At 36.7% G+C, this 23,833-nt stretch overlaps 3 protein-coding genes and 1 long non-coding RNA gene across 8 annotated transcripts; 3 read left to right on the top strand and 1 right to left on the bottom strand.

Annotated features, from left to right (window-relative positions):
- The first annotated feature begins 86 nt into the window (after positions 1–86).
- LOC108181084 (uncharacterized) lies at positions 87–3,919 on the top strand. Of its 3 annotated transcripts, XM_073937347.1 has the most exons (5): positions 1,055–1,165; positions 1,375–1,704; positions 1,934–2,043; positions 2,140–2,242; positions 2,373–3,919. In XM_073937347.1, exons 1-5 carry the CDS (start codon positions 1,120–1,122, stop codon positions 2,483–2,485), a joined length of 702 nt encoding a protein of 233 aa, XP_073793448.1. In that variant the 5' UTR covers positions 1,055–1,119; the 3' UTR covers positions 2,486–3,919. The 3 variants fall into 3 exon arrangements, with proteins under 3 accessions (XP_073793449.1, XP_073793447.1, XP_073793448.1); XM_073937348.1 differs by lacking the exon at positions 1,055–1,165 and adding an exon at positions 87–288 and having other exon boundaries at positions 1,934–2,242; XM_073937346.1 differs by having other exon boundaries at positions 1,043–1,165; positions 1,934–2,242.
- On the bottom strand, positions 3,866–7,342 carry si:dkey-102c8.3. 3 transcript variants are annotated; one of them, XM_009296103.5, is made up of 5 exons: positions 7,314–7,342; positions 7,002–7,179; positions 6,067–6,390; positions 5,684–5,971; positions 3,866–5,558 (listed from the first exon to the last, which is right to left on the bottom strand). In XM_009296103.5, the coding sequence occupies exons 2-5, from the start codon at positions 7,057–7,059 to the stop codon at positions 5,473–5,475; spliced, it is 756 nt and encodes a 251-aa protein (XP_009294378.1). In that variant the 5' UTR covers positions 7,060–7,179; positions 7,314–7,342; the 3' UTR covers positions 3,866–5,472. The 3 variants fall into 3 exon arrangements, with proteins under 3 accessions (XP_009294378.1, XP_005174015.1, NP_001037810.1); XM_005173958.6 differs by lacking the exon at positions 7,314–7,342 and adding an exon at positions 7,253–7,279; NM_001044345.2 differs by lacking the exon at positions 7,314–7,342 and having other exon boundaries at positions 3,995–5,558; positions 7,002–7,296.
- A 4,035-nt stretch (positions 7,343–11,377) lies between these two features.
- si:dkey-102c8.2 lies at positions 11,378–16,268 on the top strand. The gene is made up of 4 exons (XM_021469691.3): positions 11,378–11,545; positions 11,708–12,037; positions 12,272–12,559; positions 12,700–16,268. The coding sequence occupies exons 1-4, from the start codon at positions 11,497–11,499 to the stop codon at positions 12,837–12,839; spliced, it is 807 nt and encodes a 268-aa protein (XP_021325366.3). The 5' UTR covers positions 11,378–11,496; the 3' UTR covers positions 12,840–16,268.
- A 1,654-nt stretch (positions 16,269–17,922) lies between these two features.
- Positions 17,923–22,208, top strand: LOC101886849 (uncharacterized). Its single transcript, XR_225216.5, has 4 exons — positions 17,923–18,550; positions 18,908–18,976; positions 19,260–19,386; positions 20,348–22,208. It is a non-coding gene; the product is annotated as an uncharacterized lncRNA (long non-coding RNA).
- Positions 22,209–23,833: the final 1,625 nt, after the last annotated feature.

The raw sequence follows: 23,833 nt of genomic DNA, 5'->3' as shown, positions 1-23,833 counted from the left end.
AAAAATTGAGGCTCTCTAAAAAATTCGCTAAAATATGAACGTTTGAAAATTACCTGAAAATGATGTCCAATCCAATTGCTCTCCTTGCAAGAAATTAACCGCGCAAAATCAAAACAACCCGATAGCAATGGCGGCAACACCAAACTTAATAATCTGTCTTAACAGCTTGCAAGTAGGCTGTTATTAATACAATTACACAGAAATACAGTAGGTTGAATGTGCAAATCACGTCATAGACTTCTACCTCAGAGAATAGAGGGAAGCTGTGGCTATTAAGCTACCAGAACGGTAAGTGTCAACAAAAGCTTATTAACGTAGCTACCTCACAACGTTTTGTAAATATGTGTAGTTCTGTCCATAATTATGTTTAGTTTCACATCTTAATAAAGACACGTGTATAAAAGGTATAAAATGTCTTAAATATCACCGATTTATTTGTTTTCTTTTGTAAATTTAGCTTTTTTAATTAAATCATATTTTAATTAATTTACTGCCATCTACTGGCGACTTGACCTGCAGAAGATGCCACTGAACAAAATTGTCAATGATATTTTTGATAAAAAGATAGCAAATATAGTAGTATTTCATGTATGTGGAGACAGCTTTGGGTTCTTCTATGTTAGCAAGAAACGGAAAGTGAGTTTGTGGTGATGAGAAAGCAACCAGAGCTTACACTTTGACCTCGTATGCATTTGCAAACCTCTCACAAAGGTTTAATCAGACCACAGTGCTAACAACAGTACAGTTCTGCTTAGATTGGTGATGTTATATTTGAACATGATGGGTGTTTACGCTTGTCGGCTACATGCATTTACATCTTAGCCTACGTCAGTAGACATTGCAAACTGTCAGATTAAAGAGTGCAAAAATAAAATTTAAATATTTTTTATTCAAAAAATTAAGGTGAGAGTAAAATACAAGATTTGTAATAAATTTGGTACATTGAACCAATTCATTGTCAGTATGAAAACAAACATATTTTTGGCTTCAAAGTGGTCTTTGAAACGTCATTTTAAGCTTAATTTTGACTTCCTTGCAAAAGTATGAGCAGTCATTGGCTGAATCTTCACCGTATGCTCTGAGAACTGAAACCACAGTCATGCCAGTCACTCTTCAAAGATGTTATGCTACATGTTGGGTTTAATCTTCTTTATTCCTATGGAAGGTAAGATGTTTGTCACTTATCGTTTACAGCGCAAGTAATCTTATATGTCTAATTTATTCTAATTTGCCACTTTGACTGATTTGTGTCAAAACACATTTTGCATATAGTTAACATACTGTACAGTTACTGTTGAAAAGACAATAGGTTAATAAATGAACCATAAAAGTGAAATAGCTCAGTCAAATAAATTTTTCATATATGTGTTTCAGGTGTGTTTGGTGCTACAGATGAAGTCAAGTTAGTATCAGTGACTGAGGGAGATTCTGTCACTTTAAACACTGGTGTTACTGAAGTACAGAGAACTGATCAGATACTGTGGATGTTTGGACCTCGAGAGACTCGTATTGCTGAAATGTACAGACAGAGCATTGACATGTTTGACAGTAATGTAACATTTGGAGACAGACTCAAGATAGACAGTCAAACTGGATCTCTGACCATCACAGACATCAGAAATGAACATTCTGGCCCTTATAAGCTAAACATAATCAGCAGTAGAAGAGCAAATTCATACAAGAAATTCAATGTTGCTGTTTATGGTGAGTTCAACGTCACACTGACACACTGATTTATTATTTTTGAATATTTTCTGGTACATAAAGAAATCCTGCAGGTGTAACCATTAAAGAATAGAGATGCAGAAATACATTTCCTAAATTTGCAATTATATCAAGAATCTGTCAGAAGTAGCACAGATAAACTATGCTCAACTCTACATTTGCTCAATTACTTTATAACTAATTAAGTATTGTACTTTATGTTTTTTAGTTCTTCCTGTTCCTGTCATTATCAGCACATATTCAAACTCTTCATCCAACTCTTCCTCCAACTCATCATTATCAGACTCCAGATGTTCGCTGTTGTGTTCAGTGGTGAATGTGAGTGCTGTGAGTCTCTCCTGGTACAAAGGAAACAGTGTATTGTCCAGCATCAGTGTGTCTGATCTCAGCATCAGCCTGTCTCTACCTCTGGAGGTGGAATATCAGGATAAAAACACCTACAGCTGTGTGGTCAATGACACCATCAAAACCCACACTACACATCTGGACATCAGTCAACTCTGTCGAACAGATAAAGGTATTCAATCCCTTGCATCATCTTTATCACAACTATACTGTTTAGTAATATATTGGGAGGTAATTTAGATGAATAGTCTTTAGTTTCTTTATCAGGAGATTTAACTGGTGTGTTTTTCTTCTTTCCCCAGAATTATACAGTCCATTTGATGATGTGATTCCTTCATTGATTTACGCTGTGTTGGGCATGAAGGTTGTCGCTCTAATTACAGTATTTATTATGTCAAATTTGATTTCAGAATGACAAAATTATAATACTGTCAACTAGAGTATCGTGCTGGAGAATTTGACATTAATTTGACCAATACTGGACCAATACTTTATGTCTTTCAATGTTGGATCTTAACGTCAAGCTAATGTCTGGTGTCTAGTTCACCTCAAAAGGTTTTTTTTTTGACACAATTTACTCACCAGTGGCATTTTTCAAACCTGTTTCAGTTTCTTTCTCTTGTTGAACAACAACAACAACAACAAAAAAAAGAAAGAAAATGATTTGGAGACTGTCGGATACATTGACTTCCATTGGCTGCATCCGAAAGCTTAGACAGCTGACTGGTTGTTATTTTCTGAATTTGCCCCAACATGTAGTAACTCTGGAGGCAGTGTTTGTGCACAAAGGCATCTCAGACTGTCTTCTTGGACAATACAAGGGTTTATTCATCTACAACAAACGACCGAAAGCTTTGGTGATAATTAAGTGAATATTTACTTACTACAATTACTTCTCGCCAGAAAGTGGAAATCAAAATTACAATACGTTGTTCATAAAACGTACATTTACAGTGCACACAAAATGACACCCAAGTTGAGCTTCCAGATGCCAAATTCATTACATAACTGTCAGAATCTGAACACACAAGATTGTAAAATAGCAAAGACAGCCAATTATACATCTGTGCTGGCTTTTAAATTCAGTCAGGAGAAGGAAATTTCTGACTTCAGACAATTGGATTCAGGCGTGCCTTGATGCATTCCTGCTTTAGAAAGCTGCCCTGAAGGAATGCATTTTTCACAGTGCTCATTATCAACATTCTTGAAAGTATCTTCTTTTGTGTCCAACATAGTAAAGAAACACTTGATGTTTTGAAATATTTCAGGCTGAGAAAATTGTTGGTGAATTCCATTTTTGGATCTCATTAGAGTCTGTGGGTCTGTCCTTTGGAGTCAAACACTTTTCTGACGTTTTGCTGACCTCTGGTGGCTGATAGATATAGAGCGTTGATCCATTGTTTGTTTTTTACCTTAGTTCAACTTTTTGAACTACAGCCTTCAATTTAATTATACATCCCCAAATCAGTGTACATTTTGATTCTTGTTGCATCTTTGACAAACATGACATTGACATCGCCTGTTAAATGGTGAGTCTTTCTAATCCATCTTATGAACACCCATCTAGATGACAAATGAAATGGTCCCCCAAGTATTATTTTTCATATTTTAGTTGTAGCTCTGATATCAAATTGCAACGATGGTTGTTGACCTGCAATAACCTAATCTTCCCTCACACACACAAGGATAAGGTGTCATCCTCTGATGTGGCCACTAGCTGGCAGTAACATAATTATTCAATAGTTGCCTCTTTCGTTTCATGGACACGAATGAATGAAACATTGCCAGCAAAATATATGTACAAAAACTATTCATAAAGAACAATTTATTAAACATTGCATATCTGAAAGAGTACAGTGTGTCCGATTTTTTTTGATTAAGATAAACGGCAATTCCCAGCGAACAAGTTTTTGTTCAATAGACATCAAAACATAGTCGTCTTGGCTAAAACAAGGCTTAACTTGGGCCAGTGGAAGGAAACCTATGGCTCTCGATCCACATGTGGCTCTTTGACCAAAAATACGTGGCTCTCCAGTTGTCTTCCTTCAATAATAGTTTATTATTTTATTACATTAATATTATATAAAAATATAACCATCACTAGAAATTAGTTTCTTATCTAAAATACAATTACAATTCCCTCTTAGTTGTAATTTTTACAGCTAAATGAATAAAAACTCTTAACAATAAAAGGACGTTCTTTTTTCATTTATGGACATGCACAATGTAATGCTTCATATTTGTCGTGCTTGAACATAAATTACGGTTTTGTTTAAACCTGTATTATTTATAGTAACAAAACAGTAGCAAATGCAGATTTATGGCTTTTTTAAAAAATGTATTTGCTAAAAAAAATCTGAAAAGCTCTTTGCTGAAAAAAGGTTTCTGACCTCTGACTTGGGCTGTCAGTGAAAATCTAATAGACGTCTAGCCCAAAACTAGACTAGTCATCAAATAGATAGAATAGACAGACTTTAAATGTGTGGTCATTCATTTGTTTATTCAATGACTAGTCTAGTTTTGGCCTATTCGTCTATTAGATTTTCACTGACAGCCCAAATTATCCTTGTTTTAGCCAAGACAACGTCTGTTAAACATCTATTAAAAACAAAAAATGCTTGCTGGGTTGCAACAGCAACTTGTATATGCTCACTTGAGTGCCATTAATACTGAAATATGAGATTCTGACACTTATCACAAGAAGCACATTACCTGACAACTGCACACTTAATCTTGGAAAAACAACAGTAATGAGAAATACTGCGAACAATGATTTCTGACTGCATGAAAATTACTTTAAAAACCTTTGTGCTGAGGCTGTGCACATTTGCAAATACATTACTGTTCAAACTAGGGCAAAAACAAGAACCAGTGGTTCAGTAAAAGAGCTGTTAAATTTAAGCAAGCCCAGTGTGTCTGAAATTATATGGAATGACGGGACATGTAATGGCTTGCAGTTTGCAAACAGAATAGACAGGAGCTGGAGAGATGGCATGTGCTGGAATTTAGTTGTTAACCGTAAGAACCAATAAAAAGAAAAACCCTGAGGAGATCTTGAGTAGTTTCTGTGTAAAGCAAAGCAAAACTAAGCAAATAATGAGAAAATATTGACTAGATATATCTATAGGAGAAAATAGAGAGAGTATTTACATTTATCAGACACTTTTACCCAAAGTGATTTACACCCGTAAACACACACCCAGGGAGCAGTTGGGGGTTCGGTGCCTTGCTCAAGAGAATCACCTCAGACATTGTTGGTTCGCCACATCAACTAAAAAGTTAAGAGGGTCAGTCATTACCCTCACTTGTTAAAATCCAATGCAATAGTACTAATTGATTTTTTTTTTTTTTTTTTTTTTGTTACAGTGCATGAACATGAGTCATGCATTTTTCCCTTTGTGCTTATAGGAAGTACACTGCAGCAGCAAGTCCAGGCAGAACTAAAGCAGAAATGAATCCAGGGTGGAAAATAGCAGCATGTGATGTTTCTAAAACAGAAAGAAAGCAGTTCACTTTAGATTTTCACCAACAGTTCCTTTATATTTCATGTTCAGATCATTTATTAAATAAAAGGTGCATGTCAGTAAATAGACACTGATCACTACTGACATACCTTTATTTCTCTGACAGAGTTGACTGATGTCCAGTTGTGTGGTGCGGTTTGTGATGGAGTTGTTGACCAAACAGCTGTAGGTGTTTGTATCCTGATATTCCAACTCCAGAGGTAGAGAGAGACTGATGCTGAGATCAGACACACTGATACTGGACAATACACTGTTTCCTTTGTACCAGGAGAGACTCACAGCACTCACATTCAACACTGAACACAACACTGAACATCTGGAGTCTGATGATGATGAGTTTGAATGAATGTTGCTGATGACAGGAACAGGAAGAGGAGCTAGAAAACAAAGAGCTTTTATTATTATCTCTATTCTTTGAAGCAGAATTTTTTTATTAAACAAAATGAATTATGTAGAGTAACATTGAACTCACCATAAACAGTAACATTGAATCTCTTGATTGAATTTCGGTTGCCGATGAAGTTCAGTTTATAAAGTCCAGAATGTTCATTTCTGATGTCTGTGATGGTCAGAGATCCAGTTCGACTGTCCATCTTCAGTCTGTCTCCAAATATCTCATTACTGTCAAACATGTCAATGCTCTGCTTATATATTTCAGCAATACGAATCTCATCAGGTCCAAACATCCACAGAATCTGATCAGTTTTCTGTACTTCAGTAACATCGGTGTTTAAAGTGACAGAATCTCCCCCAGTCACTGATACTGACTTGAATTCATCTGTAGCACCAAAAACACCTGAAACACATTCACGAAAAGGTTTGAAAAGTAAAATATATGATAGGGAGTGTATTAATTAAATTTATTAGTGGATTTAAAAAATAAGATTCTGAATGCTTCTTGTCCCTAAAACCATAAATTTTTTTCTTTTTAAAAATACTTTTCACAATTTTGCATCACAAAAAACATTGACATACAAATTGTCGTGTACTGTTAATGTGTAACAGTATTATTAGTATTCCATGTTAATATTAAATATGCAATATTTTCCCCAGTGAGACTTTAAATATTTATATTTGAAAAGATTTTCAAGAAGGTATAGTGGGCTGCTATTAGGTTCATTAAAGAAAATTTTGAGGGCCTGAATTTGCATGAAAGACAGAGAACATGAAACTGAAAACACTCAACGTTATTAAATACATAAAATATGATAAATTGCCTACAACTAGCAAATTACTATAATGCCCCCACTTTAAACGTGAAGTATGTCGTGATGATTTTGGATCATGGTCCATTATATCGTCAGGAAATTACATGAATTGTGAGTTCACAACATCTCTAACTGGCAGAGGAGATGGAAGATGCGATACTAAAAAAAGCTGCAAAAAAGTGCAAACTGCAACACTTACCGTAAATGAGCGTCAGGAACAGGCATAACGTGGATTTGCTAATAATAATCTTCAACATTTTGATGATTAAACGTCAAATGATGATGCCGTAATCCGAGAAGGTGAACAGCCTGCGGTGGTAAAACTACAAGTGACGAAACACGGTTTTCTGAACAGGATTTCCTTTCCTTACCTATCACTGTAAGCACATTTTGAAGATTAAATGATGACAATTATTAAAACTATTTTCAAGATGTTAAAAACGTCCTTACAAACTCTGAAATCGACTGTTGAGAAGTGAAAAGAAAAACAAAGCACCGCCCTATACCATACCTGTCAAAAATTGGGATGTGAAAATATGTGGTCTCTACCCCCTTCGCTCCTCTTCAAATCGCGTGTACAGAAGCTGATCTGGGAACAGTGTCAGTACGGAGCACGTCAGCACCGTTACACTGATTCAAATGTTACATACAGTAGGAAGGAAGTGAATGCAGCTGTTTTAATTTAAGTCCACATCAGAAGAAGTTAGGAGAGAATGGAAATATACGCAAATATTAAGTAATGGTTTCTAAATTTACTCTGACTTAAGTATTTCATTGCAGACTGAACAACAAACATTATTTAATATATTCATCATGACTTTTATTGTTTTTAGCATTAAAAATAACATTTACACAGTAAAGCATTTACCGCTTTGTAATGTCATTCCTTTTCACAACACTTAAAACACGTTTAGAGACTGAAGACACTGATAAAGTGCTTTAGGTGTAATTATGTCAAACACATCTTAAGGTGGGCAATAGTATGGGGTCTTTTGCACTTCGCACTTTAAAATGCACCACACATTCTCTATTGGAGACAGGTTAGGAATGTAGACAGGCCAGTCAAGTACCTGTATCATCTTTAATCATCTTCTTCCTTCACTTTTGCTGATGGCCCACACACCACCATCCCCCAATGCCCCCCACCCCACCCACTCTCCACTTCTGCGAACCTCACCAACCCTTACCCCCCCTGCTGTTCACTTTTGCTGGTCGCCCGCAATCACTCACATCTACTCCCCGCCCCAACCACCCTGGGCCGGCCCTGTACATTTTGGGGCAGATTGATTATGGGGCCCTACCTTGCTCTTACTCAAAAACAAACTTTATTATTTCCTTCAGTCTTCTTCCCTGTTTTCTTACATTTGAGATGCAGGGTACAAAGCTTATTTTAAACTCTAAATAATTAAATTAGGACATAACTTTTATAAACATGTGCCAGGAACAATATTCCCAGTGTGCAAAATATGTCTGTGAAAGACGCTTCAATATTGCATTTCAAATGCGTTTTAAACTAAAAACGAGTCTGTAAAACCAGAAAAAAATAAAACATTTCATATAAGTAGACGACGTTTGCTAATTTGTAACTGCCTATTTTCAATAAATGTGCTACTAGATTATGTCTTTAACATCATCATTAGCACTTAAAAGCAATGCTAAAAATTATTTTGTGCTTGTCTCTTCTCATCGTCAATTTCCCCCTCAGTTTTCTATATGTGAAGGAAAATGTTAGTTTCATTTAAATTTCGTGGTCCAATTTCCAAAATAAATCAGCAATATAATGGCAGGCAATAAAGCAAAGGCCATTCCTGTGTCCGTGTACGGGCTCATGTTCTTGTGGCGACCAATCGGTCTTGCAGGTTTCCTTGGAAGAACAAACTCGAACAGCGAGAACACAATGCATATGAGAAATGAGCTTCCTGTTGATTACATGACTTTCACACAAAAACAATTTCAACTTTAATATAGTTTTCAGTGAAAATTTATAAATATTTAAGCACTAAAGCACTGTCAAAGAAGATAATTTGTAAAATGCAAATAAAAATGATTTCAGAAAAGAAGCGGCACGCAACATTAGCGGGTTGTAGGGGCCCCCTAGTGGCGGCTGGGCCCTAAGCAGCCACTTAGTTCGCTTATAGGGAGGGCTGGCTATGACTCCACCCTGGCTATTCACTTTATGAACAGAGGGGCCTGTTAAAAATTTTTGTGCATAGGGCCCAAAATTACTGGCTACACCTCTGGGTACTTGCGATCTATATCCTGCACCCTCAACCATTTCTGTCCTTTAAAACTGCATGCCCCTGTTAGGGCTCCAATTCTTTTAGTCAGTGGTGATGGTGCACAAAAGTGTCTGCTTTTACATTTGGTGTAGGTTTATTTTACTTAGATTAATATTTGCTGGTATAGGGACAGTTTATTCATTGACTTCTGCTACTTTGACTTTGCTTTTCAATGTATACTTTAATTGGAATTCACCTGCAAATTAGAATGGAAACTGTGGGAGATAGTATTGTTTTGCCTGTGTTTTCCTAATGGTGTGACAACACATGAAAACTATAAAATGCTCTCCTAACAACAAAGTTACCGCACTAAAACAAACCAATCAAAACAACTTTATGGCGGCAACACCAAAATACGTATAAGCTGTCTTTGAGGGCTCAAAGACTGGTGTTATTAAAATTAGACAGAAATACAACAGGCCTGTGTAATATATGTAACTGCAAATAATGATCGCGTCAGCCCTAACTTCAGACACGCCCTCTGTCAAGCGTTGACGCTGAAGCCCCGTGTGAATGGGGCGTGAAGGAGTGCTACCCTGTACTAAAATGTCGGCTCAATTGTTGCATTTCCTCCATGACAACATTAACGTAGGCGACATCTAATGTAAATATCTATGAGTTGTTGCTGTACCAGAAGCAGTAGTTTTCAAGACATAAGCTTATGCCATTTTTTACCTGCACAATCAAATTTGAAACCACCCAATCTGGCGACACTGGATAGGCCTATATCTCGAAATAGCGACTTTAAATTTAGATGGAAATCAGAATTGTTTAATGTTTCTTACACTTTAGTTTTTTTCCCTCAGAGTTTAGACTATTTTTTAATCTTAGTATTCTTACTCATTCTTTTAAATGTTCATTTAAATATTACAACAGTGTCAAAAATGCTGGGTTCCACTTGAAAGATTTGTATTTGGACAACATGAAGGAATTTAGTTCACTCATTAGTTTTTATAAATTTAAGTGGTTTGACCATAAAAGAATTATGTTGTCACAACGAAAACTCAAGAATTGTGTTGTTTTAGCTATTTTAAATAATAAGCTGAAACAACTCGAACAAGCAACAAAAGTTTGAACTACTTGTGAATTTACAATTAGCTTTCTGAAGTGAAATAAAAATGAAAGGTAGTTCTTGGAACTGCAATTTAGGGCTACACAATGGCTGCTTCTCAATTCCAAGAACGCACAGAACGGACACATTATTGTGGAGACCAGTCTTGCCAAGTTAACTCAAAAGAATGAACTCTTGAGACGCTGCGTTCTCCCTGATGGTCAAATGACCTTCACATGTTTTTAATGGAAATTTATTTAAACATTACAGCATACATACAACGATTTATTGTTTTTCCCTTTTCAATATTTACAGAATTATTAGCCCCCCTTTGATTTTTTTTCTTTTTTAAATATTTCCCAAATTATGTTTAACAGAGCAAGGAAATTTTCACAGTATGTCTGATAATATTTTTTCTTCTGGAGAAAGTCTCATTTGTTTTATTTTGACTAGAATAAAAGCAGTTTTTAATTTTTTCCACACTATTTTAAGGTCAAAATTATTAGCCCCTTTAAGCTATATATTTTTTGATAGTCTACAGAACTCTAATTACCCATCGTTACCTAATTACCCTAACCTGTCTAGTTAACCTAATTAACCACAAAACAACATTTTGTAGATATTTGTAGTTCTATCTATTCTTTTACTGAAATCTACTGGTGACATGATCTACAGAAGGTGCCACTGAACTAAACGGTGAACTAATACTTTTGTACAGACTAAAAAGATAGCAGTTAGTAGCGTATCATGTACTGTCAGTTCTCTAATACCACTGTCTCTTAGCAAGAAACGGAAAGCGATTTTGTGGGCGGAAGATGAGAAAGAGAAAAAACAGCTTACACTTTGGCTGTGCGTGCATTTGCAAACCACTCACAAATCCTCAAGCTGACCACAGTGCCAACACCAATGCTGTTCCTATCAGCAACTGTGCCAAAACATTCTGACACTTGTGTGTTTGACTGATGTTATATTTGAACATGGTGCCTGTTTACGCGAATACAAGAATTAACATTCTTTATGTTTGTCAGTAGCCATTTCTTAGGTTGAGAATTGTCTAATATCGGACAGATTAGAGAGTGGAAAAATAAAAACAATGTTGTTAAGAATATGTGAAATGGTACTGTTACTATAACAGAATTTTAAAAACCTAACGGATTCAAGATTTGTAATCCATTGGTACATTTGAACCAAGTCTGTCAGTGTGAAAACAAAAATATTTTTGGCTATAAAATGGTCTTTGAACAGTTAAATTCATTTTAAGCTTAATTTTGACTTCCTGACAATGAGTATGAGCAGTCATTGGCTGAATCTTCACCACATGCTCTGTAAACTGAAACCACAGTCATTTCAGTCACTCTTCAAAGATGTTCTGCTACATGTTGGGTTTAATCTTCTTCTTAATTTGCATGGAAGGTAAGATGTTTATTGCTACTTAAACTTTACAGGTTATTGCATATGGTTAACTATTCAGTTAGAAACAGTAGAAAGGAACAGTAGAACAGTAGAAAAGACAAATGAAAAAGTCAAATGTTTTTTGGAGTCTCGGTCCAATACACCCTTGTGAATGTGTTTCAGGTGTGTTTGGTGCTGATGCGAATAAAGTGAAGTCAGTATCAGTGACTGAGGGAGATTCTGTCACTTTAAACACTGATGTTACTGAAGTACAGAAAACTGATCAGATACTGTGGATGTTTGGACCTCAAGAGACTCGTATTGCTGAAATACATAAGCAGAGCATTGACATGTTTGACAGCAATGAGACATTTGGAGACAGACTGAAGATGGACAGACAAACTGGATCTCTGACCATCACAGACATCACAACTGAACTCTCTGGACTTTATAAACTGACCATCATTACCAGTGGAGGAACTACATATAAGAGATTCAGTGTTACTGTTTATGGTGAGTTCAGTGTCACTCTGACACACTGATTTATTATTTTATAGTATTTTCTGGTTCGTTCTGGGCCGAAATTCTGCAAGTGGAAACTTTAAAGAATAGAAATATTCTACTATATCAATTATATAATCATTTTACCTGCTGTCAGAAGTAGCACAGATAAAATTTGCCTAACTGTAGGTTTGCTTCATTACTTTAAGCTAGAAATAATAAAATCTTGTATTTTATGTTTTCTAGCACCTCTTCCTGTTTCTGTAATCAGCAACAATACCTTAAACAGTCAAAAACCATCCCCAGACTCCAGATGTTCAGTGTTGTGTTCAGTGGTGAATGTGAGTGCTGTGAGTCTCTCCTGGTACAAAGGAAACAGTGTATTGTCCAGCATCAGTGTGTCTGATCTCAGCATCAGTCTCTCTCTACCTCTGGAGGTGGAATATCAGGATAAAAACACCTACAGCTGTGTGATCAACAACACCATCACAAACCACACCACACATCTGAACATCAGTCAACTCTGCCACAAAGGTAGAGGTGTATAATTACTAGCATCATCTTTTTGACAAGATTCTGCAATGTCTAGTAATATATTGGAAATTAATTCAGTGGAATAGTTTTCAGTTTCTTTATCAGGAGATTTAACTGGTGTGTTTTTCATCTTTCCCCAGAATTATACAGTCCGTTTGATGATGTGATTCCTTCACTAACTTACGCTGTGTTGGGCATTACAGCTGTCGCTCTGCTTGTTTATTATGTAAAATTTAGAATGAAAAGACATAATCATAATCCAAAAGTGTCCGTCAACTAGAGTATCATGCTAGAGATTTTGACATTAATTTCACCAATTTTGGACCAATATTTTATGTCTTCCAATGTTGGATCTTAACGTCAAGCTAACATCTGCTGTGTAGTTCACCCCAAAATGACTTTTTTTGCCACAATTTACTACCCACTGTTCTTTTCCAAACTTATTTAAGTTTCTTTCTTATGTTGAAAAAAAAACATCATTTTGAAGATTGTTGGATACCTGTACCATTGACTTTCATTAGTTTGTGCAGGAAGGAATCTCACAAACCTGATTTCAGACAGTCTTTTTGGACAGTACAAGGGTTTATTCATGTACAACAAACTACACAGCTTTTGTGATAATTAAAAGGAATATTTTCTTACTACAATACAAACATCTTGTTAAAAATTGAGTGGAAATCAAAATCAGAAAGCATTGGTTAAAAATGTACATTTATAGTACACACAAAATGAAACCCCAAATTGAGCTTCCAGATGCCAAACGCTGTATTTATTAATATCGAATCGCAATAAGATTTATGTCAATAACAACGATAAGCTCTGGACTTTTTTTTTTTACTCTATATTGATCTAAGAGCCAATCACATAACAAGAATGTGCAACACAAGGAATCTAAAAGTGTGTTGATATTAGAGATGCACTGAATTTTTGGCCACTGAAAATTTATCAGCCAAAAATTGAAAATTGAAAGGATCCTCTGATTTTTTTAAATCTGGAAACATTAACAACTTGGAAATAATGGAAATGGAAATAATTATCGAGATTGCATTTTTTGCCATATCGCCCATAAGCTCAACTGTCACAAACACAAAGGTCTGTGTAACGGAGGCCAGCTAGTTAGTGCTGTGCAGGAAATGCCTAGTTCAGACTGCGTGATTTTAGCCCCGATTTTGGCTCGCCGACAGGTTTTGAGAGATCGCAGACAAATGCCTGAAATCACAGGCAAATCGCTGCTCGTGCACGTGAGTGACAATCACACAGTATGAACAATCAAAGACGTGATCTGAGAGAATCGCCGATGAGTCGCCGATGCCTGTGAGATATTTGGCATGCTAAATATCTGGAGCTGTCGGCGATTCAAATCATGCCGTGTGAATTGAGTTTTGACTGAAAATAACATCAGCGATCGCCTACAGCCAATGAGAGAGCAGCTTTCACTTGTGTGTGTGTGTGTATACCTGCTGCAGGCCAGCAGGAGGCTGGGGGAGAAGTTAAAAGTGCTCTTTTTCGATTTATTTGGACCCACGAAATGGAGGAAAAACTAGTGGAGGTTTGACAGGACTCAGGAGCAACCGTGTCTGTTTGACGTTTCATACAGAAAGAAATTAGTTTATAATCAACTTAAGTTGAGGAGAAATGGCTAATTCCCTTTAAACACAGGTGAGCAAACATGTACTACATGTACATGTTCTACCCCATTAAAGGCTTCTTTCTCATTATGTAGTTAATAACAAAAGATATACTACATGTTTTTGGCTGTGAGATGTAGTTTGGACGAAGTTGTCGGTGATTCTACCTATAGTAAAGTCGTGCAATGTGAATGTCCATGTCGCCGAACCATCTTGCAGTGTAAACAAAGCAGCGACGAAACACTAGCCCAGATAGTCATGCAGTGTGAAAACATCTGTGACATGACTAGTTTGAAAATCATGCAGTCTGAACTCGGCATAAACCTCACTCCTCTGACCTCTAAAGGTGCTCTAGTGACAGATGCTAGAGACCAGGGTCTTTAACCTCCTTGTTAGAGCAACAGACTCCCATGCGGAAAGTTGCCGATTCTATCCCAGCCCGGAGCGGGTTGGGTGGTGTAGGACCGATGGGGTTACATGTGGAATAGCAAAGACAGCAAAGGATACATCTATGCTGTCTTCCAAATTCAATTAGGAGAGGGAAACTTTTGACTCGAGAAAGTAAATGAAGCATAATGTGGATTCAGAGAGAATGTGGACACTTTCCTTGATGGATTCCTGCTTTAGAATGCTGCTTTGAAGAAATGTATTTAGCGCTCATTTCCAGCAGTCTTGAAGATGTCTTCTTTTGTGTTCAGCCGGCACACGACCGACCTTCAACGTTGAAATATGGTTGAAATAAGGTCAGATGTGTTTTGAACGTTGAAATAATGTTGATAGAACGTTTAATGTTGAACGGTTGAAAAACAGCCTGCATATGACAAGGCTTCAACGTTGAAATGTGGTTGAAAATACGTCAGTAGTTGCTTTAAAGAGCCCATATTATACATGAAATAGGGTCATATCCTGGTTGTAAGGGTCTCCAACAACAGTCTAATATGCATGCAAGGTCAAAAAACACTTTCATGGTCTTATAATCTGCATTTATTTTTAGCTAATTATCCCAGCGACTCCTGTATGAATCGTCCAGTGATTCATTTGTTCCCAAACCCCTCCTTAGCGCGGAGCTAATCTGCGCTGATTGGACCGATGACAGTCTGTCGCGATTGGTCGACTGCCTTCAGTCAGAGAGGGAAATGGCCAATAGCTAATCAGCAATTTAAACGTGGATTTTAGCTGCCACACTATGGCGAGTGGATAGTGCCACGGATAACCGAACAACGAGACAGTCGTGTACTCGCCATACCACACACACACACACAAAAACACACACACACACCTCCGGATGACAACGCTCCCGCTTCCGCCCGCACCCGCCAGGTTTTAGCCTGAAAACCCGCTCCGTTTTCTGCCCGCCGCGCCCGGTCCCCGGCCCGGAGCGGAGAACACAACCAAAAATCACCCAGTATACAGTCCAGACAGCCAAGCTGTCTGTTTAAACACACACACACAGCACAAAGCTCGTTCGTTCGTTCGTTCGCTCTCTCTCTCTCTCTCTCTCATACGCGCGCGTGCGCACTAACACACACACAAGCACCACGCAGGGAATCGCGGGAGCAGAACTCTAGCACGGAGCTCCATAAACAAACAGCACGCGTCGCGTTTTTAACGTGACTTTGCACGCGATAAGATAAAATATCCAGTTAACCTGATACAGTACACGCGGTTACAAGTAACAAATCACAACTAAATACATTTGCAAGCTAGAGTAAACGAGGCAACAACTTTAACCGCATGTACTTACACTTGAGAATTGGAAGAAACCCATCCTGACGTCCATCAGTTACTCTTTACTGATCCTTCCTTTAACAAACTCAGATGAAGTATTCTTTGTAGCATGTAGCTTCCAGAAGTTTCCAACTGCTTGGTTATAATGCTGAGGTTTCATCTTTGGGTAGAGACTCAATATAATGTCCATCTGCAGTGTGACTTCAATCGACCGGTGTTACGGTTTAACTGGTGACCGTGTTAACTGGTGTCCCTTTCCAGATGTAAGCTATTCACGTTTGCAGATTGGCAGATTCGTCACTTTTTTACAGCAACAAAACATGTCTATACCAAATAAAGATTCTTATTACTTGGTGTCAGTGTCATTGTCTGCATTATTGATTTTAATATCTGTGTAGCAGAACAGTATATAACCAAAATAAATCTAAAAAAAATATTAAAATTTACATGTTTTTAACAGGATTCGAACCCGTGTAGTGAAAAGGTGTAGCTCACGTTTCAATCGACTTATCTAACTGAGCTACTCGGTACTTCACAAATGACAGTCTGTTTGAATATGTTTGTCAGTTAAAGCATGCCCTGCTGTGGTTGAGGACCCGTGTTAACATGTTTCCATCGATGTTAACATGTTTACATGCTGTTTAGTTTCATGTACTTGCGTTAACGTGTTTCTAAAAACTCTCCCGCTGATAGAATAGCTCTCTGTGACTAAACGATGCTTCATCAGTTGCTCAAACCATGTTTTTTCTTAGTTCTAGACTCATGTCTACCTGTGCCTTTGGAGTCGTGTTAACTCGTGACCCATGCTCATACATGTAACGTAAATAAAGATTTTATCCAAAAAATGAATACAATGACGATATTATTATGCAACATATTATGTCTGATATATATAATATATATTTTATATATAATATTATGCAACAGAATATTAGAATATTATGCAATCAGAATATAATAGTCTCATTGACTCGTGTTATCCTGTGTCTACAAAGTCACACGAGCTGATATTTTCTCAGAATAGCTCTAAATGACTACGATGTTCCGCTAAATAAGCATACGTTATAAATCGCAGTCCCCCCCATTTTATTTTAAAGAGAATTAAAAAAATCAGGCTACATAAACAAAACTCGTATGTGGATTCGAACCTTCTAACAAAAGTGACGCATGAATGGAACATACGTGCTGACTAATTGAGCTATCAATCACTGATGTATGCTTGGCAGCCTTTAGTAATTTTATCGTATGTAGCCAAATCATGTTCATAAGTACCTTGATACAGATGTGACCAAGATCATACATTGAAATGTTGCGATTTTCAATTAATATTCTGTTGCATAATATTATATATGAAATATATATTATATATATCAGACATAATATGTTGCATAATAATATCGTCATTGTATTCCTTTTATTGATAAAATCTTTATTTACGTTACATGTATGAGCATGGGTCACGAGTTAACACGACTCCAAAGGCACAGGTAGACATGAGTCTAGAACTAAGAAAAAACATGGTTTGAGCAACTGATGAAGCATCGTTTAGTCACAGAGAGCTATTCTATCAGCGGGAGAGTTTGTAGAAACACGTTAACGCGAGTACATGTAACTAAACAACATGTAAACATGTTAACATCAATGGAAACATGTTAACACGGGTCCACAACCACAGCAAGGCATGTTTTAATTGACAAATATATTAAAACAGACTGCTTCGTTTGAAGTTCTGAGTAGCTCAGTTAGATAAGTCGATTGATACGTGTGCTACACCTTTTCACTACACGGGTTCGAATCCTGTTAAAACATGTTAAGTCTAATTATTTTTTTTTATTTACTTTGGTTATATACTGTTCTGCTACACAGATATTAAAATCAATAATGCACACAATGACACTGACACCAAGTAATAAGAATCTTTATTTGGTATGGACATGTTTTGTTGCTATGAAAAAGTGACGAATCTGCCAATCTGCAAACGTGAATAGCTTACATCTGGAAAGGGACACCAGTTAACACGGTCACCAGTTAAACCGTAACACCGGCATGTTTGTGTGCGTGTGTTTGTGGGTGTGCGTGTGTTTGTGGGTGTGTGGGTGTGCGTGTGTGTCTGGGTTTCTGCGTCAGAGGGCGGGGCTTCAGGTTTGAAATCTCCCGGGTTTGCGCGTGCACGTGAATAACTTGGTTTCGTTCGTACGTCATGGCGGAACACCTAATGAGTCGGTATCAAGGCGACTCGTTTGAAGCACTATGAGTCGACTCTTTTATAGATGAATCAACCGTTTTAAACACTGTATTCTTACAGATTTAAGCCTTAGCTGGATACTTCACTTCACTTAGAGCTGTGTTACACACTACATGGAGGGGAATTTTCAAAAACCCATAATATGGGCTCTTTAATGTTGAAACAATGTTGAATGATAAATGGTTGAAAAAAGTTACAGAAATCCTTGTACAAATCAACGTTGACATTTTTTTTATCATGATCTGTATGTTGAATTAACGTCATGGCTTCACCCAATATTCAACATGTTTGGTTACCATGGTATCGGAGGACTCGGCGCACGCGGCCGCGCGCAGCGCTTCACTTCACTTAATTACGAACACCTGACCTGCAGTGCAGCAGAATTCAGAGGTAAGCGTGTTTTTAGATGCTTTAATGTTTTATTTACCCACCGATTTTGTTTTACACACAGTGTATCTTAAATGTGACTTGGTGTAGTGTTTCGAATTTTGAAGCATTTAAAACTTTCCAGTTTGGTTTGTCTTGTTTGCGCTCCGGTGACGCGCAGCTAACCTCGAGGTAATGTCACATGTTTAACGTTAGTCTAAATGAGCGTTTTTTATGGCAAATTCAAAGCGATAAACTCCAAACGCAGTTTAAAGTTACTGAGCAACGTTATAAAACAATATCCTTTTTATACGCTGTATCATAGTGTTATTATTACAAAGTGAACTGCTGTCGTTTCACTGTTGTTGTTGTTGCTTTTAGACATGTAACTTAACGTACTCCAGAGACGCAATAACTTGCACAGCATTGAATGGAAAAGGCTTTGTCCATGTAAGTATACTTTAACTTTAACTAAGCTATCTGTTAAATCTTCTTGGTGCTTTGGTTGGTGATATTCTCTTTCTAATCTGTTTGTTTATTGATTGTTAGGCTATGTTGTGATATTATATTGTTATATTGATATTATTATTGTGAAATCATGTTGTGATGTTATACTATGTGACAGTATTGGGGAACAAATATGTATTTAGTAAGAAATTAATGCTTAAATTACACTTTGTATAGTAGCAGATAAGAGGTGTAATGGGTTTTAATTTTCTGGGTTTTCTGGAAGGTCCAGTTGAGGGGCATCAAGAACACGCAGATGGCCTAAATCTGTGTCAGCCTGGACAGACTGCAGTTCTGCTATTCCACGCCAAGGCTTTTGTATGGATGTCTGACTACTACTGTGTTCTCTAAAGGTATTACTGGAGCAAAACAACAGCACCTGTTACAGTGAAATTTGTATTCATAAAAATAGTGATACATGTGTAGCAGGTCCAGTACATGTGATGTCATTGAGAAGTTGTTTTTATTAAATGTCATTAAAACAAATAAATAAACATGCTATTTAAATAAATCTAAATATTAAAAACTTGAGGATTAAGATGAGAAATGAAATGCATCATCTGTCTTGCGAAAGGGGTCTACTTAAGAATTCTGGTGTTTTTCAACTGAAAGGGATAGTTCACCCAAGAATGAAAATTTACTCACATTTTACTCCCCAAATGGTTTAAAACCATTATGAGTTTATTTTGTTGAACAAAAAAAAGAGGCTATTCTGAAAAAAAAAACTAAAAACCTGTAAACATTGACCTCCATAGTAGAAAAAAATACTATAGAAGTCAATGGTTATAGATTTGCATCTTTCTTGAAAATATCTTCTTTTGTGTTCAACGTGGTCAGTAAATGACGACAGAATAAACATTTTGAACTATCCCTTTAATTCTCTGTCCTACATGAAGACTTTTGCAGAAGTGCTACTCCTTCTAGAGTTTTTCTCAACCCGTATGTCTAAAAAGCTTCAAACAGCTTTTACAGTACATGTAATGGTTTACAACAACTTGTAATTATTAGATGTGTTGAATGTTTCATGATTCTTTACTGCAGCCTTTGTTAAAATTTTTTTTTTTTTTTTTCGAGAATCTGAAATTTGAATTCTGGAAATGCTGGCACCGGTGGTGGCGAAGGGCTTCCTGACGATATCACACCTAATTCTTCACTTCTCTTAGTTAGGAATATTCAGATGGATGACTCAAAATTATTGAGTGTGGCGATTATTATAAGACAAATTTGGATTCAATAAAAAATAAATATTTGAATTTCACTTTGTATAATAGCAGATACCAACTTAGTTGTAACCTCGTATTTCATTTATTGCAGGTTTTCTGGAAGCTCCATTTGAGGGCATCAAGGACATACTGATGGCCTAAACCAGTGTCAGCCTAGACAGACAGACAGACATCTATTGCAGTTCTGCTACACAAGACCAAACTCTCTGCTTTTGTATGGATGTCTGACTAGTACGGTGTTCTCTAAAGGTATAACTGGAGCAAAACAACAGCATCCGTTACAGTGAAATTTGTGTTCATAAAAGATAGTGAAATATGTGTAACAGGTCTAGTACATTTGTCATAAAGGTTAAATCACAGTAAGTACTGTAAAAATAACTTGTTTGCCTTTGCCACAACAGGTCATGGTGTGTGCTTACTGCTCGTAGTAAACACACACGCTGATCTGATGCGGGAGAGATATACGCAAACACATTTGTATTTACTGTTTTGTTTTGCCTCACTAAAGTGTTGTTGGAGCTTGGTATGTTCACAGTTGAAATCACTGAAGTCACATGGAACGTTTTGACAATGTGTTTTGTGCCTTATCTTGACAATGACCATCTTGGGACCATTGCTGTCTGTAGAGGATGAGGAGCATTTAATCTAAAATATTTTAGTTTGTTCTGAAGATTAACAGGTCTCTGGGATGACACAAGTAATTAATAACAGAACCTATATGAACACTTAATGTGACATGTAATAGTGAAATAGTGGTCCTACATTCACAAATGTGAGCCATTATTATAAGACCCCTATGAACATGCAATTTTTATGATACTAATAATAATGGAATAACTAATTGCTATTACTGTTGTGTTTGTGAGAGAGAATCAAACCATATATTCTACACATTTTCTTGATGATTTACTGAAATATTTGTCTATGTTCCACTGTCACAGGTGCTCAGTTTTGCTGCAGTAATGCTAAACACAATAGATGTACTTTATGCAAAAAAAACAACAAAAAACTACTAAATATTTACCATGCAGACCTGCAAAGTGAAGGAGTAATGTCAGGTTTAGATTATAGCAGTTTTTCACTATTGAGAAAGTGAAGCCATTCATTCACAATGAATTGGAATAGCAAACCTCATTATTGATTTTGTAGGATACTCACCTGGTGTTTGAGAAATAAATATGTATTTAACTGCTAGACTGATATAGATGTTTTAGTGTTTTACACTTGATTCTTTGTCCCCAGTAACATCTTTTACCTCAAGTGTTTCTCAAAACCTATAAAACCTCAAACAGATGTAATGTATTTTACTTGTGATTCTTAGTTGTGAGTGATGTTTTTTATTTTTTTTTTTTACTGCAGCCACTTTAAAAATGGGTATTTTGTAAACTTTGTAAACAGAATTGTATTTTGGAAACGGTGATGGTTGAAGCGTAGTTTAGTTACTTAGTTTAATTTAGTTAGTATCTGTCTTTCTGAAGACGGTAACACTTTACTAAAAGGTTGTATTAGTAAGTGTTAATGTATTTACTAACATGAACAAAGATCAATGAAGTATCTTTCATATAAAGAAAGTACAGTTCATGTCAGCTCAGTGCATTAATGTTAACAAGCATACATTTTGATTTTAATAGCATTGGGACATATTTCAATAAATAAAATGATTAATAAATGCTGTACAAGTATTTGTTCTTTGTTCATGTTAGTAAACATTAACTAACTTTAATTCATGAAACCTAATTAAAAAGTGACTATTTAATTGTATGCCTTTTTCTGTATTTGAGTGTACAGCATGTATAGTAACCTGCATGGTTTTAATGAACTATGTATGCTGTAAATGTTGCTGTATATTTAGAATAAATGAAATAATGAGGTGTGTATTAAATAAATTGATACACAGGCTAAGTTGTGTATTTGTGTCGTGTATTTTTAATTAGTAAAAATTTGTTTGCTATATTTATGGACTTTGCGTTGTATGTAATTTCTATTTAACTTGCGTTGAAATGTATGACGGTGAAACAACGTCACGGTATCAACGTTGATCCAATTTGCAAAATCGAAAGGTAATTCAGCCTTCATTCAACGTCTACAAAACGACCACAATTCACCCATGAAGAAGGTAAGAGTGAAACAACGTTGTGATTTTAACGGTGAATCACCGGTGGTGGTCCGACGGTGAAACAACGTCACTATATAAACGTTGATCCAATTTGCAAAATCGAAAGGTAATTCAACGTTGATCCAACCATAGACCTGACGTTGATTCAACGTTGAATCACCGTTGAAATGCCGGCTGGGACATAATAAAGAAACACTTGAAGTTTTGAAACCATTTGAAGGAGACTAAATTGTGGGTTAATTCTCATTTTTGGACCTCTTTGGTCAGTCCTACTTTAGAGTCAAACCGAGTCAAACACTTTTCTGACGTTTGCTGACCTCTGTTGGCTGATATAGAGAGTTGATCCTTTGTATGTTTTTTCCTTTTTTTCTTTAATGTAAATGTTTGAACTAGTGTTTTCTTTAATTACACACCCCAACATCAATGTATATTTTGATTTTTCAAACATGACATTGACAAGCCATCTTATAGACTCTCATCTAGATGACAACTGAAATGTTTCTCCAAGTGTTATTTTTCATATTGTTGTAGATCTGATATCAAAATAGCAGAGATGGAAGTGGAGACCTGCAATTATTGTCCCTCCAGTTACATAAACAAATACAAGATATTACTGATGTCATCCTCTGATGTGGCCACTAGATGACAGCAACCTACAATTCTTCAATAGTTGCCACTTTTGTTTTATGGACAATGCACAGTATAAGTAGAACACTCGGGAGAAGAAATAGTCTGACTTGAGAAAATTGAATTCAGACTTGCTTTGATGCATTCCTGCATTTGAAAGCTGCCCTTTAGGTGCTCATTTCCAACATTCTTGAAAATATCTTATTTTGTGTTCAACATAATAAAGAAGCACTTGATGTTTTGAAACCATTTAAGGGAGAGTAAATTATGGGTGAATTCTCATTTTTGGGCTTCTTTAGGGACTGTCCTTTAGAGTCAAACATATTTGTGATGTTATGATGACCTCTGGTGGCTGTTAGATATGGAGAGTTGATCTGTTGTTTGTTTTCCCTGCTGAAAAATCCAGCTTAAACCAGCCTAGGCTGGTTGGCTGGTTTTAGCTGGTCGACCAGGCTGGTTTTAGAGGGGTTTTGGCCATTTCCATGCTGGTTTCCAGCCATTTTCAGCCTGGTCTTAGCTGGTCAGGCTGGAAAATGACCAGCCAAATCCAGCTAAAACCAGCTTTACCAGCCTGGTTTAAGCTGGATATAGCTGGTTTTGGCTGGACTCCCAGCTTGGCTAGGCTGGTCAAGCTGGTTTTAGCTGGTCATCTCCCAGCCTGACCAGCTAAGACCAGGCTGGAAATGGCTGGAAACCAGCCTGGAAGTGGCCAAAACCCCTCTAAAACCAGCCTGGTCGACCAGCTAAAACCAACCAACCAGCCTAGGCTGGTTTAAGCTGGATTTTTCAGCAGGGTTGAACTTTTTTTGAACTACAGCCTTTAATTATACACCC

Source organism: Danio rerio, chromosome 22 (genome assembly GCF_049306965.1).
Source record: "Danio rerio strain Tuebingen ecotype United States chromosome 22, GRCz12tu, whole genome shotgun sequence".
NCBI classification, from domain to species: Eukaryota; Metazoa; Chordata; class Actinopteri; order Cypriniformes; family Danionidae; genus Danio; species Danio rerio.
Note: the sequence above shows the minus strand (reverse complement) of the source record. Positions and strands in the feature narration are given on the sequence as shown.

Coding starts and splice junctions, on each gene's coding strand:
- si:dkey-102c8.3 (XM_009296103.5), bottom strand. CDS start 7,059: ATGTTGAAGATTATTATTAGCAAATCCACGTTATGCCTGTTCCTGACG. Junction 5,972..6,066: donor ATTCAATGTTACTGTTTATG/GTGAGTTCAATG, acceptor TTTGTTTTCTAG/CTCCTCTTCCTGTTCCTGTC. Junction 5,559..5,683: donor ACTCTGTCAGAGAAATAAAG/GTATGTCAGTAG, acceptor TTTCTGTTTTAG/AAACATCACATGCTGCTATT.
- LOC108181084 (XM_073937346.1), top strand. CDS start 1,120: ATGTTATGCTACATGTTGGGTTTAATCTTCTTTATTCCTATGGAAG. Junction 1,166..1,374: donor CTTCTTTATTCCTATGGAAG/GTAAGATGTTTG, acceptor TATGTGTTTCAG/GTGTGTTTGGTGCTACAGAT. Junction 2,243..2,372: donor ACTCTGTCGAACAGATAAAG/GTATTCAATCCC, acceptor TTCTTTCCCCAG/AATTATACAGTCCATTTGAT.
- si:dkey-102c8.2 (XM_021469691.3), top strand. CDS start 11,497: ATGTTCTGCTACATGTTGGGTTTAATCTTCTTCTTAATTTGCATGGAA. Junction 11,546..11,707: donor CTTCTTAATTTGCATGGAAG/GTAAGATGTTTA, acceptor AATGTGTTTCAG/GTGTGTTTGGTGCTGATGCG. Junction 12,560..12,699: donor CAGTCAACTCTGCCACAAAG/GTAGAGGTGTAT, acceptor ATCTTTCCCCAG/AATTATACAGTCCGTTTGAT.